The following is a 15,829-nucleotide window of genomic DNA, read 5'->3' as shown; positions in this document are numbered from 1 at the left end:
CCTGCTTTTCTGATGGAGAGGAAGCATCCCTCCATTGTACAGGAGCAGTGTGAAGCTTTAGAGGATCTTTGTGTGCTGTGTACAACTATTCCACGATGGCTTCCAAAAATGTCATATAAATGGTTTCCACCTCCCACAAAATGTGGTTCTCCCAGAGGGGATGGTCAAAAACTACTAGAATAGCTCTACCCAGGGCTTTTTTGAGTCTATGTCCTCAATTTGTCCCCTTAGCCAAGTCCTTCAATGGCAAGTTCCACCTTACCACAAACAAATACCGCACTTAATATCAATGTTGTATTAGGTTATGGTGCTACATTAAGCTGGAGTTATGACAGACAGTCCTTCTCTGAACCACTGAAAAGAGTTAAGAAATTTCACACTTCTCTTTCAACTTTGTAATGTCCTGCACTAACAATATAGTCACCTTGTAGGAAAATTAGGTATTAAGTTCCAGATCTCCCAGTCTGAGCCTTTAAAGCCCTCAATCTAATTTCTACTCACCAATTTAAGATATTCCACAGGAATGACAGAGTGTTCACACTGGCTCTGTGAAGAACTGCTTACCACATCCTCTCTGTGCCGCTAATCCGCTCAATCCGTCAGGCCTGTATAAAATCTTACTGATGTGCTCTTATGTTCCAATGCTTATTTTTTATATATCCTGCCAAACACACTATCTCTCCATTTCTCCTCTCTATCTGCTTCAAAAATATGGATATGTATTTTCCTGCAGACATGCCCTTGATCTACTGGGTTGACATGATAGTTGTTTTGAAATTAAGCTTCAAGGTTATGGGCCCTATTTTTGCTATTATAACGGCGGATTTGCCAGGCGCACGCCAGGAGCGGTTCACAGCCGAGGAGAATGAAGTTCTCATCAGGGCCGTAAAAGACAGAGAAGTTACATTGTATGGGGATGGGAGAAACCCACCCAAATAAGCTAAGGTTAAACAGGCGTTTAATAATTTTGTTAAATGTGTAAGCTAGATTTATGCCTATTTTTTCACATCTTCATGGACACCACAATGATTTCCCTCATGTGGAATATTTTTCCTTGTAATTATGTATGGTTTGCAAAAATGGCAACTGCTACGTCTGTGTGTAGATGAGAGGAGCAAAGTGTATGCGCGTTGTGCACACGCTACATTATGGCCAAGCATGCGCCCTTAAAATAGCATCTGAACGTGCCACTGAACACACGCCACTGACTTTAGACTAGGTTTTTCCTGGTCTGTGGCGGAATTGTTTTCTGGAACTGCAAAATAGCACCAGGGAACGTTTGCGCCGGAACACGCCTCCTCTTTGCGCTGAACCGCCCCCCGGGAGCGCAAGTTCATTCCCTAATTTACCGACGTGCGTCTGTCGAGGGAAAAGTCCGCTGTGCGTCGGGTGCAAAATAGGAATGATACATGCGTTGGTGTACGAAGTCAATTGCGCTGGGTGCAAGATAGGGCCCTATATGTGTAATGTTTTTGATGTTAAAATACTTTCTTATAATTCCAGTTTAGTATATAATGACATCTATAAGTAAACCACTTTGATTAGATGATTTTCGCAAGAATGTATAGACAGTGGGACGAAATAAACAGTGACGTTTAAAACACTTTCATGGCAATCAGTAACAGTTTTACAAATTGCTGGCAAATTTATGAGTTTGCATTATTTCATTGATACATTTTCATATGATCTGCTTACACTTCACTTGTGGTTAGATTTAGGAGTGGACCTTCATGTTTTTTTTGTTTTTTTTTTCTAAAAAACATACATTTTTGTACAAATCAAAATGTAAAAATTTATCAGAATTTTCCATCAATTTGCCAAAAAAAATAAAAAAATAAAAAAGTTATACTTCATCTTATTCTCTAAACACCTGCATTCTAATCACTGTCCTTCTTTTCAGCGCAAACACACCTCATTCCTATGCAAATAATGCTTATAAAAAAAATGCACTTTATTTACAAAGAAAACATTGCAATATTACCACCCATGTATGCGTCCCAACATGTCAATTTCTTTATCAGCCAATAGTGGGAGTTTGAGGTGGGACAACCTGTTATAAAAAAAAAAAAAATTCATTTGAGCAACAAAGTCAAGAATATGACTACTTGATGTGCCTTAATAATTAAATGAAAGTGTCTATGTTTAATTAAAGTTGATTTGTTTATCAAGTAATACATGCAAATGCATCAAATTGAAATAACGACTGCATATATTCTACAGTAGATGTCCACAGCAGCATGCTTGTGTGTTTTCTTTTACACAAATGCTTTAGGATACATGTAATTGTACCGGCACATGGGAATGTTTTCCGCACGTGTGACAATCTTAAATCCCATGTGTTATCTACTTTACAAGTGTGTGTGTCTGTTTTCCAGTATGTCTTTCACTGTTTCCTAAGCCCATAAATTAGGGCACCACACTTTCTTTATGAGGTTCATCTAGCTCCCAGAGTACATTCTAATCAGAGTATTGATCTGAGCTGCAGAAGCTCAAGTGGAGAGCGATTCTAATCCCCAGGCTTAATTTACTCCCAAAGAGACACTCTCAAGGTTATCCACACCAACCACAAAAGACAAGAAGAGAGGACAGGTGATAAGAGAAAATAATGAGGAAATGATTGCATATTACACATCTTAACTGATGTTTGTTGCAAAATGAGCAACAATCCTATAGACATATTATGAGCATAAAATAGATAGAGCCAAAAGATTTAAACCACTAGTGCTGCTTGCTACTGCACAATTTGCTGTCATAATGTAAGGGTGATTGCGAGGGACCAGCCATTGTTGTGCAGTTTCTAGGTTGTTCTGGGTAGTTGCTTAATGATCAGCACGACTATGTGAGTCTTTATACATTAAACATTAAAATCCAGATTGTAACCAAAGGTTTAGAGTCTTAAGACTATCGCACGGCAGATGATAAGCGCGCCACACCGTGGCTAGGACAACTAAAAGGTTTGTGCACACCAGATGTGCCAATTGCAAAGCAAAAGTCCAAATAGGACTTTGGAAATAGGAAATGGATCTAATCAACAAACATGCAAAAGTTCACTTCACAGATGAACTGGTGAAAATGAGTTTGGTGTTTGAAGAAAAAAAAAAAAATATATATTTTATATTTTTCTATATGAAGCAAAAAATACAAACGTATTGCTTAAAAATGCCTATAAGCAATCTTCTAAGGGTTAAGTCAGAATGTATATTAAAAATTTGGGACAAATATAAGGTAATTTACTAGAAAGCTATGTGAGTGGCCCTCTGTAGTACAGCATGATTTTGAACATACACTTTTAGAAAACAATGTGTTTGAATTTCAGGGCACTCTATTTTAAATCCTGTCCAGTGTTTCCTTTTGACACACAAACATGTTAAACTTGTAAATAGACAAATTACTGGCATTTCTGTCATGACAACTCTCTGAGTGTTTGGCAATGTTGATATGTTTGGTCTTGGCGGAATAGATCTGCTATACTGCTGCTGTTTTTATTGCTGCTGCTGCTATAGGTTATTGCTGCTGCTACAGAGTAAGTACGGGACTTACTACTGCCAGTACATAAACAACACACTGCTGTGAGCAAGTAATACATGCTGCTGCTGTACAATATAGCGTACATGAATTACCCGAAGCAGATCTATACAAGGTGGAGCAGGGGAAGGTAGAGAATTTCTGAAACCGTGCTGCACTGCACTTTATTTATCAACAAACGTCTTAAACCTCATAATAAAAATATATGTCCTTCTGTTGAGATGTGTAAATTCTACAAATACTTAAGTGAGAAAGTTCATAATATCTACGGCTCATAATATTTATCTGGCTCTTCTTTGCCGTCTACTGCGTCTCGTTCTAAAAACTCACTTTCCACTTCCTTTTCTAATTTTGTCACTGTCAGTCTAGATAATGTTTTGAAATTGGTCATGTCTATGAGCTCATCCACGTTCTCTCGACCCCCTGCCTACTGAGGTTCTATAAAAGTGCCTACCATGCTTATGCCATTCTATCACAATCACAATTAAAACAATCTATTAGAACCGTTCCAGTCTGGATTTAGATCTGGACACAGCACGGAGACTGCTCTAGTCTGGGTCACAAATGGCCTTCTTACTTCTGCTGACAGGGGTGCTTGCAGAATGTTAGTCCTGCTAGACATTAGTGCTGCTTTTGACACTACATGTCATAATATCCTTCTGTATAGGTTGCGTGTTTGGTTGGGCATCTCTGGTGTTGTGTTTGGATGGATTAAATCCTATCTCACTGATCGTTTTAAATTTGCTTGTATGGGTGTCCAACAGGGTGTCCCACAGGGGACAGCACTTGGACCCATTTTGTTTTGCATATATATGTTGCCTCTTGGTGACATCATTAGAAAGTATGGTCTGGGGTTCCATTGCTATGCTGATGATACGCAGATCTATGTCAGCACATACTCTGATCCTAATCTTGCACTTACATCTTTTACTACCTGTCCGGAAGAAATAATGGTGTGGATGCAATGACAATTATCTTAAAAGGGTCATATAATGTCATTTTTGTACAAGCTAATATGATTCTTTAGGGTCTAAATTAAAAGTTTGTAATATACTTTAATTAAAAATTCTCATTAGTATTGTAAGAAAACACTAATTTTACCTGGTCAAAAACAGCTCTGTTTTCAGCACGCCGTTTAAGTGCATGTGTCTTTAAATGATAATGAGCTTTGCTCACCCCGCCCCTCTGTTCTGTGCGTACACTGTTTGTAACACAATAACCATAACGCGTTGTTCATTATAAACGTGGGATTATGAATTATATTGAGAACGTCGTACATAGAAAACATGCCGTAATGTACCCTGAGTTTAAACCTTAGCCGCATTCATCCTGAAGCGTGCAGCAAGGTTTGCAAATTTGCAAAGATTAATATAAATATTAATATAAAGGTTAATAAAACATTACACTCACTTCTTCTGGAGGTTCTGCAGGAACACGTTGGTACCAATCCGTTTTTTCTCGTTTGTAAAGCTGTCTGGTGTGAAATGATTTGCAAACATGAAAGCATGGACGTTGATCGTGGGGGAATCCCCGTGAGGGAATCCCCGCGTCAATGCTTTGGGAATATTCCCTTCAAAAACAAAACTCAGCCACTGCGTCTTCAACGGTTCGGATTTAGGAACATCAGCATGATGCTGTGTTCGTTATTACACCGAAGAACAGAACACCACAATCACAGACGCCTTCTGCTCATAGACAGCGCTCCAGTGAGGGTATCAACAATGACGTGCGGACTATGATGACAGACAGCTCGCTCACGAGCGAGGACGGGTCTGTGTTAAAACGCTGCTGTCAATCACCAATCGTGGGAGGGGCGTCGATTTTGTGACGTCACAAAATCGAACAGCTTGATTTCCGAGAGGGTCAAACATATAAGGAGATTTAAAAAAAAACACTGGATGGATTTTTATCATTTTATGATGATTGTGTACAGGCACTGCCAACACACATTTCAGTACAATCAACTTGTAAAAGTGCATGTACCATTATATGACCCTTTTAAACTTAACAAATCTAAACCCGAACTTCTACTTGTTGGTATGCCGACAGCTTTGCATAAATGCAATAATCTCAGTTTGTTTACTGATTCTGACCTTGGTGATATTTTTGATTTGCATGCAAAATCCATATTAAAATGGTCTCGAAATCTGATTTTTTCAGTCTCAGAAATATTGTCAGACTACGATCTTCTCTTTCTCTGCCTGATGCAGAAAGGCTTATACATGCCTTTATTACATCGAGGCTTCGTTCCTTATTAACCGCCTTGATTTCCAGTACAGGTACATATTGATTTTTAGAATGCTGATTTTAACATATAAGGCTCTTCGTGGTACAGCTCCGGCATACCTTTGTAATTTAGTTTCTCCTTACACATCAACTCGCTCTCTCCTCTCTTCTGACTCCTTTACTAGCAGCCTACTTTTAAATTGAAGTCTATGGGTGGACAGGCTTTTTCTGTTTAAGCTCTATGGTTGTGTAATAAACTTCCCTTGGCTATTAGAAATTCCCCAACACTGGACTGTTTTCTTTTCTGTAAAACTTCTTGAGTGTACTATTGTACTTTTGTTATATCTGTTTCATGTAAATTTTTGTAAGGGGTTCAAGCGCGTAGGGCAGTAACCCAATTGTAATTGTTAAAATTTCCAAGGATCGGCATTCTCACCTAAAACTGATCGGGCAGACCAAACCGTAAGTCGTAGAGCACATGTGTCAAACTCAAGGCCCGCGGGCCTAATCCGGCCCGCCACATTATTTTATATGGCCCGCGAGAGCATATGGATTTTTTTTTTTAAATTAGGGATGCAACGAAATTTAGGCTGCCGAAAATTTTCGGACGGAAATAACATTTTCGTTTTTTGGCAGAAAGATACTAAAAAGCCGGCGCCCCTCCGTGTTCGGCGATGGTTTGACTCTGGCTCAGCGTGTTAAATGACTTTGCGTGCGAGTCCGCTTCCGAAGATGCATAACTTATAAGCGCGTTCTGCTGTGTGTGCGCGCTGTGCTCTCCGCTCCATGTTCACAGCGCGTTCTGCTCAATGTTCCGCAAGCAACCTCCGTGTGTGTGTGTTTGTGTTGCGAGCTCTGCTCACGCTCACCGGAAAGGCAAAGTCCGCAAAAAAAAAACGTGCCGACATGAAATTTCTCTGGCATTGTTTCTTACTGTGCTGTAAGTAACATGGTGTGTATAGCCGTGCTGGGCAACACTGATAAAATTACACGAATCACACGATCCTCTCGTTCTCCCTGCTCTGCTCATGCTCTGATAAAAAATAGCTTTGTAGGACTATAGTTTATTTTGACAATTGGTCAAAAAATAAATCTGTTAAATCTGATTCTGCTGCATAGAACTGATTGAATAATAATATATTGATATTTTATATTATTTTAATAAAATAATATATTTATTTAAATATATTACATTATATTTAATATAATATGTACCAGTATTATTCACCATTTGTATCACTCCGCTTGTCTGTGTTTGCGCCACTTGCATCATTAAGCCAGTAGGTGGCGACAAGTGACTGTCTTTATGAGTGAACAATTGAACTTTAAACTGATTAGTGCCAAAAACATTAACTCAGGAAAGAAACAAGTTGCTGAAACCAATCTTTAATGGTAATATAAATTGCTCATTTGCCTCTGGACACAAAAAGATTGCACTGGTTTTTGATTGAAATGTAACATCTATGCAAAATAATCCTTGAAAGATTTCTCATTTAAGGCCATTCCTGTTTGGAATATGTGATTGTGTATTGTCAACAATAAGCAGAAACATTCTGCATTTCCATTTTGAAGTGTGGATCATTCATTGCAACATTTATCCTCATTCTCATGTTTAAGAATCTGTTATCTTGACAAATAATTTATGCTACTGCCCACTGACATGCTTTTAAAGCTATTGTTATCCAAATTTTTGGCCTTTAAACACCTTAAAATGCACATATGTAGGTCTGAGAAATCCAAATTTTCTCGGGGGAGCATGTCCCCGAACCCCCCTAACTACCTCACATTTGAATATGCATGACTGTGTGGTAATGTGTGCTGGTGTGGCTACAGTGCCAAGGCTGAATTTTTGAGGCAGTTTGCCCCTGCATATATAATACATTATTCTCTGTATCAAATTATTTTACCCAGCCCCTGATGTTTCAGGCTCATCCCCTGATGTTTTTAAAACCTAGAAACACCCCTGCAAATGCATATACACTATTTGTAACTTAAATAAGTAATAATCAAATAAACAGACAATATATTAACATTTTAAAAGTCTTACAGTTACAACCGGCCCTTTGAGGGCAGCCATAATGCTGAAGTGGCCCTCAGTGAAAATGAGTTTGACACCCCTGTCGTAGAGACTTGAAACTTTGCGGGCTGGTAGTACTCACACAGTCACAATACTCTACAATGTCAACCTGCACCGATGGGCATGACAGGGATGCTACAGCGGTGAAAAGTGTGAAATCTCTCATAACTCCTACACCGTTAGGCGTAGGTCAAGTATGTTATATTGTTGGAATCCTTAGCTCAAGCAGGACAAAATGCATGTCTCCAAATTTTCGGGTATTTGGGTTTTTTTTATTTTTTACTTTTGCGAACTAGTCCTAGGTATTTGGCCCGATCGGAACAAGATTATCTGGAGTCTGATTGTAAATAATTATAAAAAAAAAGTTTACATTTCGATTCACGGTCGAAACCCGTAGCCCTTTAACAACTAAGGGCTGTTAAAATATTAAAAGTGGGAGGAGCCACTTTTGCTAAAATGGCAATAACTCGTGAACGGAAAGATATATTCTCACCAAACTCGGCACACCCATGTAAGAGCTCATTATGTGGTTGTGTGAAAAATCATGTGGCAACTGGCCACTTGGTGGCACTATAACATTTAAAAAACATAAAAATGGCTATAACTACGCAACCCTGATTCTGATTGACTTGAAAGTTGGCATGTGGTGTCTATGTCCAAGGTGCCAAGACTGGCTTTGAGGACATTCTCGTATCTCGAAAAACAGCGGCCATGAAGTTTGAGCAGCTATCAGACAAGATTAACAGAGGCCGATCGGAACGAAACTCGCTGGGCCTGTTTGACTCACAGCCCTAGGGCCTGTGAGAAATTCGAAAGAAATCGGCCAACTTTTCTTTGTGTTTTTCATGTGTGTAAAGGACTGTATGCCACTGAGTTTTTGGCACACACCCAAGACATTCATACCGCATGGTAGAACTCCTCAGTCTGATTAACTTTGCCTCTAGGACCACAGTCGCCAATCGAATCGTTTACTAAATAATTCGAAAGAAATCGGCCAACTTTTCTTTGTGTTTTTCATGTGTGTAAAGGACTGTATGCCACTGAGTTTTTGGCACACACCCAAGACATTCATACTGCATGGTAGAACTCCTCAATCTGATTAACTTTGCCTCTAGGACCACAGTCGCCAATCGAATCGTTTACTAAATATTGGAGATTATTTCAAAAAACAAATTTCACGAACTAGTCCTAGGTTTTTGGCTCAACCTCGATAAAACCCCTGCGTCCACCCAAAAGCCTGTCATTCTTAAACAAAAACTCGAAACTTCACAAAAAATAGGTGAGAACATGCAACATCCATCATGCAATATGATTCTAAACAAGTATACAAACTTTTATGGGGATCGGCCCATAGGTGGGGCTATAACTGTTAAAAAGCTTTAAAACCATATTGTCGTCTGTAAATTGCCTGTATTGGCTGTAAAGGGTCTTTTCCATCAATGATTTTGGTGGTTATAATACCATTTTATGCTTGTGCTTAAAGGCCTTAAAATGCTTGAACCCCGATAATTGCTGCCAGCAGCTTTATTTCTTATTGTTTTGTGTACTTTATTCTCTGTGAAGCACTTTGGGTTTGAGAAAATACCCATTTAAATAAAATGTATAATGTTATACTATACTTTTCCAGAGTCATGTCGAATACCACTGGGTGTTCTCCACAATAACTGCTCTATGATATTCTGCTCCCTTGACATGGCTTGATTCCCTCCCTCCTTCAATGTAAGTACCGTGAGTACCGTCCACCAGGAAAAAAAAAAAACTACTAAAAAACTAAAAACTTGTTTATAAAAAAAAGTAACAGAAAACCTGCATGGGAAAACCTGCATGATGTAAGGTATAATTTGTCCCTTAGTATTGCATAACAATTCAAATGGCTTACTTGTTGTCTCTAAACTTTAAACTGGGATAGGAGAAAGGTTTTTTTAACATTGAAAAAATTGCACACCTCACATGTCATTGAGGACATAGTGTCTTACTTGGGTAGTCTTTTGGGTGCAATTTCTCTGACCAGTTCCCGTAGAAGGTGACTCTGTATTTGGCAGTTCCACAGGCACAGCAGTCCAGCAGGGGTTTGTCTGTGGTTTCTCCATACAGCGGTTCTAAAGGACAAGAGAGAGTGGCTGGATTGTTATTTATATCCAAATGTACAGCATGTAAAATTTTATTATTTATTTATTATAAATAATACAGTGATATGCATAAGTTTAGACACCCATGCTAAAGTTGACTAAAAAGAGGAATAAAAAATCATCTTTTGGAAATTGAACTTAATGCCTTAATTAAAAAAGTCAACCTTTAAGGACACCAATTTTCTTTGTGAATGAATAATGTATCGTGAATAAATAAATGTTCTTCCTTAAAATACAGGGTGCATAAGTCTGGACACCCCTATGTTAAATTCCCATAGAGGCATGCAGATTTTTATTTTTAAAGGCCAGTTACTTCATGGATCCAGGATACTATGCATCCTGATAAAGTTCCCTTGGCCTTTGGAATTAAAATAGCCCCACATCATCACATAGCCTTCACCATACCTAGAGATTGGCATGGAGTACTTTCCATAAGATCATCTCTCAATGCAAATCAAACCAGCTATTAGGCTAACTGAAATAAAACCATGCCAATCTCTAAATCTGCCTGCCTCTATGGGAATTTAACATAGGGGTGTCCAGACTTATGCACCCTGTATTTTAAGGAAGAGCATTTATTTATTTACAATACATTATTCATTCACAAAGAAAATTGGTGTCCTTAAAGGTTGGATTTTTCCTATTTTTTTTAATTAAGGCATTAAGTTCAATTTCCAAAAGATGATTTTTTATTCCTCTTTTTAGTCAACTTTAGCATGGGTGTCTAAACTTATGCATAGCACTGTAAACAATGTATAATTTATGTATAATTTATTTTATCTATAAAAGTATTATATCTACAAAATTATAATTATATCTAATTATTTATATATAAACTGCACAACAGGCTTAATCACACAAACTTTTGCTGTGTCACTAGATAGGCATCATACAATGTCAAGAATGTGAAGTAACTGAAACATGCAAGATGTCCCTGTTGCTATGTTGTTGTTTTTTTGGACACTGGTCCCCAGTATGGGATGCTGGTTTGTCCTAAACAAATTGAACTGAAATGTACTTTTGAATTTTTTTATTATTTTTTTACTTTACTTTACTTTTAGCTGCTTTATTTTTCATCCCAGTATCAGAGGCTTTTGACTTTATACTGACAACTATCGGTCTGGCTGCAAAAAGTTTATTAACTGCACACTGCACACACTCTCTATCCTGCAATGGATGCATGTTGGTTGAAGGCATTTGGTGGCTGTGAGAATTGTACTGTTTGTTTACAGTTGGAATAATGATGCTGGAATATAATCCCCTGTAACAATCAGGCCTGTGACATAACCAAAGCTCAGATAGAATGTTGGTCATGCTATATAACAGCTATATGAGGAGACAACTGGGGGAGAAGAGAGAAAAAGGAAAAGCACTATACACTGTGAAAAAACATATCATAGAATAACTGCCTGTAATATGCTAAACCATCTATCTGAGAGTAATGAATAACTCACCTTTCTCACACATCCGCTTTGTGAGCGAGCCCTCATCCTGGAATGAGATGATCTTCCTCTGAACAATACTAGCCCTAGAGATAGAGAGAACACGGTAATGAAGGGGAATCAAGAAAAGAAAAGAAAAAGAAAAGAAAAGAAAATCAGCACTTTGAAAAGGCAGCAATCATGAACCCCCATGGAGTGATTGTAATCCATAAAAAGAGGCACATGCAATTCGAATGGCAGTACATCACTAAAGGGAGCTGTGCCCTGGATATCACAAGCCAGCAGATGTGAAGCATATTTATGCATTTCTGCTGGAACTAATAATGCAAAAGAAAAAGTTACATTCTAATTACATTTACAATACAAGTTTCCCTTTTAGCACTATATGCGCTGATGTACTGTACAACAGGAGAAAAAAACAAACAAACATGTCTATATGGATCTAAATGTGGGCCACAAATAACTGGTCTCAAGTTGGATTTTGGATATTGGTGTGCTGGTCATCCCACCAGACATTTAACCGGAAAAGCTTGCTGAATCATCTTCACCAGAATTATCATTTTGGTCAACCAGAGCATTGCTAGTAAACAGGATAACTATGCTGGCCAGAAGCTAAACCATCACTTGTCAGCGTTGGTTGCAGCAGAGATGAAACAGGATCTAAGTGCAACAGTCTTTATTTAGAAATAAACTCCAAACTTCACAAAACAGAATCTCAAGCTGGGTGCACACTGTGCGATTTTGGCCACGATTTGTCCGTCTGAGACAAAATGCAATTCCTAAAAGATTCCTCTGATCCTAGGCTAAAATCTGAGGGACATGTTCACCGACAGCTGATTAATGACTGATTATACAGACACAGGAAACATGAACTGAACACAGTGAATACTAATCTAGAAACAGACGAACAGAAAAAAAAAAAAAAAAGAAAAAAAAAAACAACCTCTAAACGTGAACAAACACAAAATTTGACATCATTACACCAGCTTGGATTATGGCAATTTAATGTTGGTAAAATATGGTCTTTTTTTAGCAGAGTGAATAGCTGATTTAAAGATGCAAGTGAACCTGCGAGCACAGTCCAAGAATACAGAGTATGTAAACAAGAGAGAAATAGTGAGACTCTGGTCAAGTAGTTGTAATTAAAATCGGATAAGTGATCATGAACATAACTTAAACTCTGGGTTCCAAAAGAGTTGGTGAAGCCTGTTTACATGATGCCATCTCAGATACTTGTGGCAGCCATGGAGGTCTTTATACAGCCTGGAAAAATCTCAGAGTAAACAAAAAGCCCTTCCTCCTCACACACTGAAGCTCTCATCTGAGGAACAGGCCTGGCATTATTGTACTGAGAGCTGGGGCCAGTCCAGGTGGTCCTCATCCAAATGACAAGGAATATTTATGAACCGGTAGTTTTCACTCACTGGACTTGTCATTATCCATTGAAAGATGAACAGCTCAACTATAATGAACAGCTCAACTATAATGATTATGAGATTTAAACATATGAACTCTCCTATACTCACTGACTATACATTAAACCTCATATTGTATTTGGGGTCTGTTCAGACCCCATTTGATGTTTCCCTCATTAAAAAAAACCTTCATCTCACTGGCATGAGATTTTGTGACTTTTGTTACATCATCTATGCACACACACACACGGTTTTACACAAAATATATAGCGCAAACATAAAGCTTGCTGAAAAAGCGCTGGCAAAAGTAGTGATTATGGAAGTTTTGAAAAATAGCAAGGTGACATTTTAATTGTTCATTAATAAACTAGTGTTTTCTGAATCAATGTCGGCTGCAAAGATAAAGTTGACGATGCTGACTCGTCATCTCCGCATAGTGATCTCGCCTTTAGAGAGAATGCACCTTTCATACAGATTACATAATCAGAGTGTATTTGTTTGCGATTTGAATTGATTAATTTAAAAGTAGACATAAGCGTTCTATAGATATATTTATATCTATATCTGTGAGGCAAGTAGCCTATACACTAAGTTTCTGTTCATTTATGTGACACGCTGCAGTTCAGGAAGACACTTTACAGTTTGGAATGATGTATCACTCTTAACTGTATGACCAAAAATGACGGAGTATTTTAAGTTAAAAAAATGCAAGTGATTGTGCCGGCGCTTCCATGGCATGCAGTAAGCATGCTATACCAAACTTTGCACGAACACTTAGCTATGCGCCTACTAATAGAGCACATTTATAGGTTAATGTTAGAGCGAACGACCATGTAAAGTTGCTATTACTTACATATTTCAAATGATAAGCCATATCTGAGGTTGATGGATGATAGGTGAACGTTTCGATTTCCTGCCTGACATACTTTATCTCAAGGGCCCACCCAATCTGCGCCATTTCCTGTGGAGTTCTGCAACTAACCGACTAATAAAATCTTGGTCGACTAACGTTTAGTCGACTATTAGGGAGCAGCCCTATTAATTACCCCAGTCTGCAGGACATGCCGATCAAAAGGGGGGCAATACCACCAACCTGTTCACCCACCTCCATCTCCACACCACTGTACAGAGAGTAAGTACGGGACATGTTACATTAACATGTTAACTGCTGATGCCTTTCTGTGTTTTATTATATTTACATCCCTCTGGGCTTTTAGTCCAAAAGTGTGCTCATTCGGATAAAAACTAATGAATTATCGTATGTTTACTTCAAATATCTTTAGAGAGTAGTATTTTGCCCCAAAATAGGGCGATGTGAGCAATGCTAAACTATCACATGTTATTTGTGTTTCATTCATACTTGACATCAGAGAGTGCCCTGCACGCAGAAAGTCCACAAGTGAGACTCATAGGAGTAAAAACTTGGTGTTGCAGGAAATCCCTAATATGGACAAAGACCAAATGGAATGAAAAAATTAATGAAAAATGTAAAATGTATGTAAAAAAAAAAATATATATATATATATATAAATATATATAAATATATATATATATATATATATATATATAAATTATACTGCCTTTTTTTTTTTTTTCACTTTCATAATTTATTTAACTTCAACAATAATCTGACAAATTAAAACAAGACCAACCATAGGTCTATATTCCAAAGCATTCTTCAATTACAACCATTTAAGTTTGGATAGTGATTTTCATGTTTATGCGAAAAAAAGGTGACAGTTAAAGGGTTAATTTAGTGATAACAATGAATTAATAAAGCGGTCATTTGCCAGGTTAGGTGTTCATATATCTCTGAAAGTATGCAATTTAAAAAGCCCATTTCGAGTCTTGACAATTTCAACCAAATACATAACATTAGCAAACTGTTACTGCGGTTATGGGATAGCTTACATTAACGTTACAGCACCTGTTATCGTTGACATTAGCTCACTTTAAACTAAAGTTAATAAAAACCTTTTCTACTTTACCTCTCTGGATCTTTGGGGAATCTATGAAATGGTAACGTTAGTTGATTGGTTGTACACTAGTAGTTGTTGCAGTTGATGGCAGAGCACTGTTTTCTTTGTTTCCAATTATTTCCAGACATAATGTTAATGCTGTACAGTAGTTGTGCTAACGGTAAAGCCGTTGGTTCAGTCCAAAATGGCGGCCGCGCTACCGAAGCGCCACCTAGTGGCTGTTGTCAAAACTGCAACGGAGTTTCGCCTCTTGGTACTTCTATACTCTTTGCTTATTGCTCTTGAGCTTTACCTATGCCCTACTCTCTTAAAAGGGCAGACGACAGAGCCCTTGATGTGGGCACTTTGGAGGGAGCGGGGCACTTGTGTGCCATTATGTTGATGAAGGGAGCAACGAAAGACAACGTAATTTCCTCATTATTTTCACCTGGGATGTTCCCATGACAACGCAGCGCGTGTCCATCAGCTGAATAGCTGTTCTTACCAGAAATATAGTATCTATGTATTATTGCTGTTAACATAACTGTTGCAAATAAATATACATTTTATACAACAAAGTTTGTAAAATATGCGTTATATCTGTGTGTGAGTGTCTCAACTTTAAAACTTGCTGTCTCATATTTGCATTCTAACATTTCTTATGAAACTTATTTTAACATAACATGACAAAATGTGTACAATGTAACTGATGTATAGATTAATGTCTTTCCCTCATGTTCTTTTTTTATTTTTTTATTTATTTATTTTAGTCTTCAACTCATTGTTCTTTTTGGTATTCTTATGACATTGAACATATTGTAAATACATTTTGTATATTGTATACAAAGTTGTATGTCATAAACGTGTCATCTCTGTATGTTTTGTTATTAAAATAAATTAAATAATAATAAAAGTAGACAGCTGTAAGCGTTTATATATGATATCTATGGCTGTAAGCACCGTAAGCACGTCCCAGCTGGGTCCGTCACTTATTGGGTTCCCCGGAAACATTTCCGTTGTGTTCTGTTCTATTTGCAGCGCGTTTCTGTATTTGTGT

The 15,829-nt window shown here is 37.8% G+C and overlaps 1 protein-coding gene across 1 annotated transcript in view; it reads right to left on the bottom strand.

Moving 5' to 3' along the window:
* spon1a (spondin 1a) overlaps positions 1-15,829 on the bottom strand; it is a 338,352-nt gene that overhangs the window by 236,014 nt on the left and 86,509 nt on the right. The window contains exons 4-5 of the mRNA XM_084124751.1: positions 11,412-11,485; positions 9,805-9,927 (exon numbers count right to left, since the gene is read on the bottom strand). Of these exons, the coding sequence (XP_083980877.1) occupies positions 9,805-9,927; positions 11,412-11,485 (197 nt within the window). The remainder of the gene's footprint in view (positions 1-9,804; positions 9,928-11,411; positions 11,486-15,829) is intronic.

Source organism: Abramis brama, assembly GCF_963993115.1.
Source record: "Abramis brama genome assembly, chromosome: 9".
NCBI classification, from domain to species: domain Eukaryota; kingdom Metazoa; phylum Chordata; class Actinopteri; order Cypriniformes; family Leuciscidae; genus Abramis; species Abramis brama.
The sequence above is the reverse complement of the archived record's forward strand: the minus strand, read 5'-3'. Positions and strand labels throughout refer to the sequence as shown.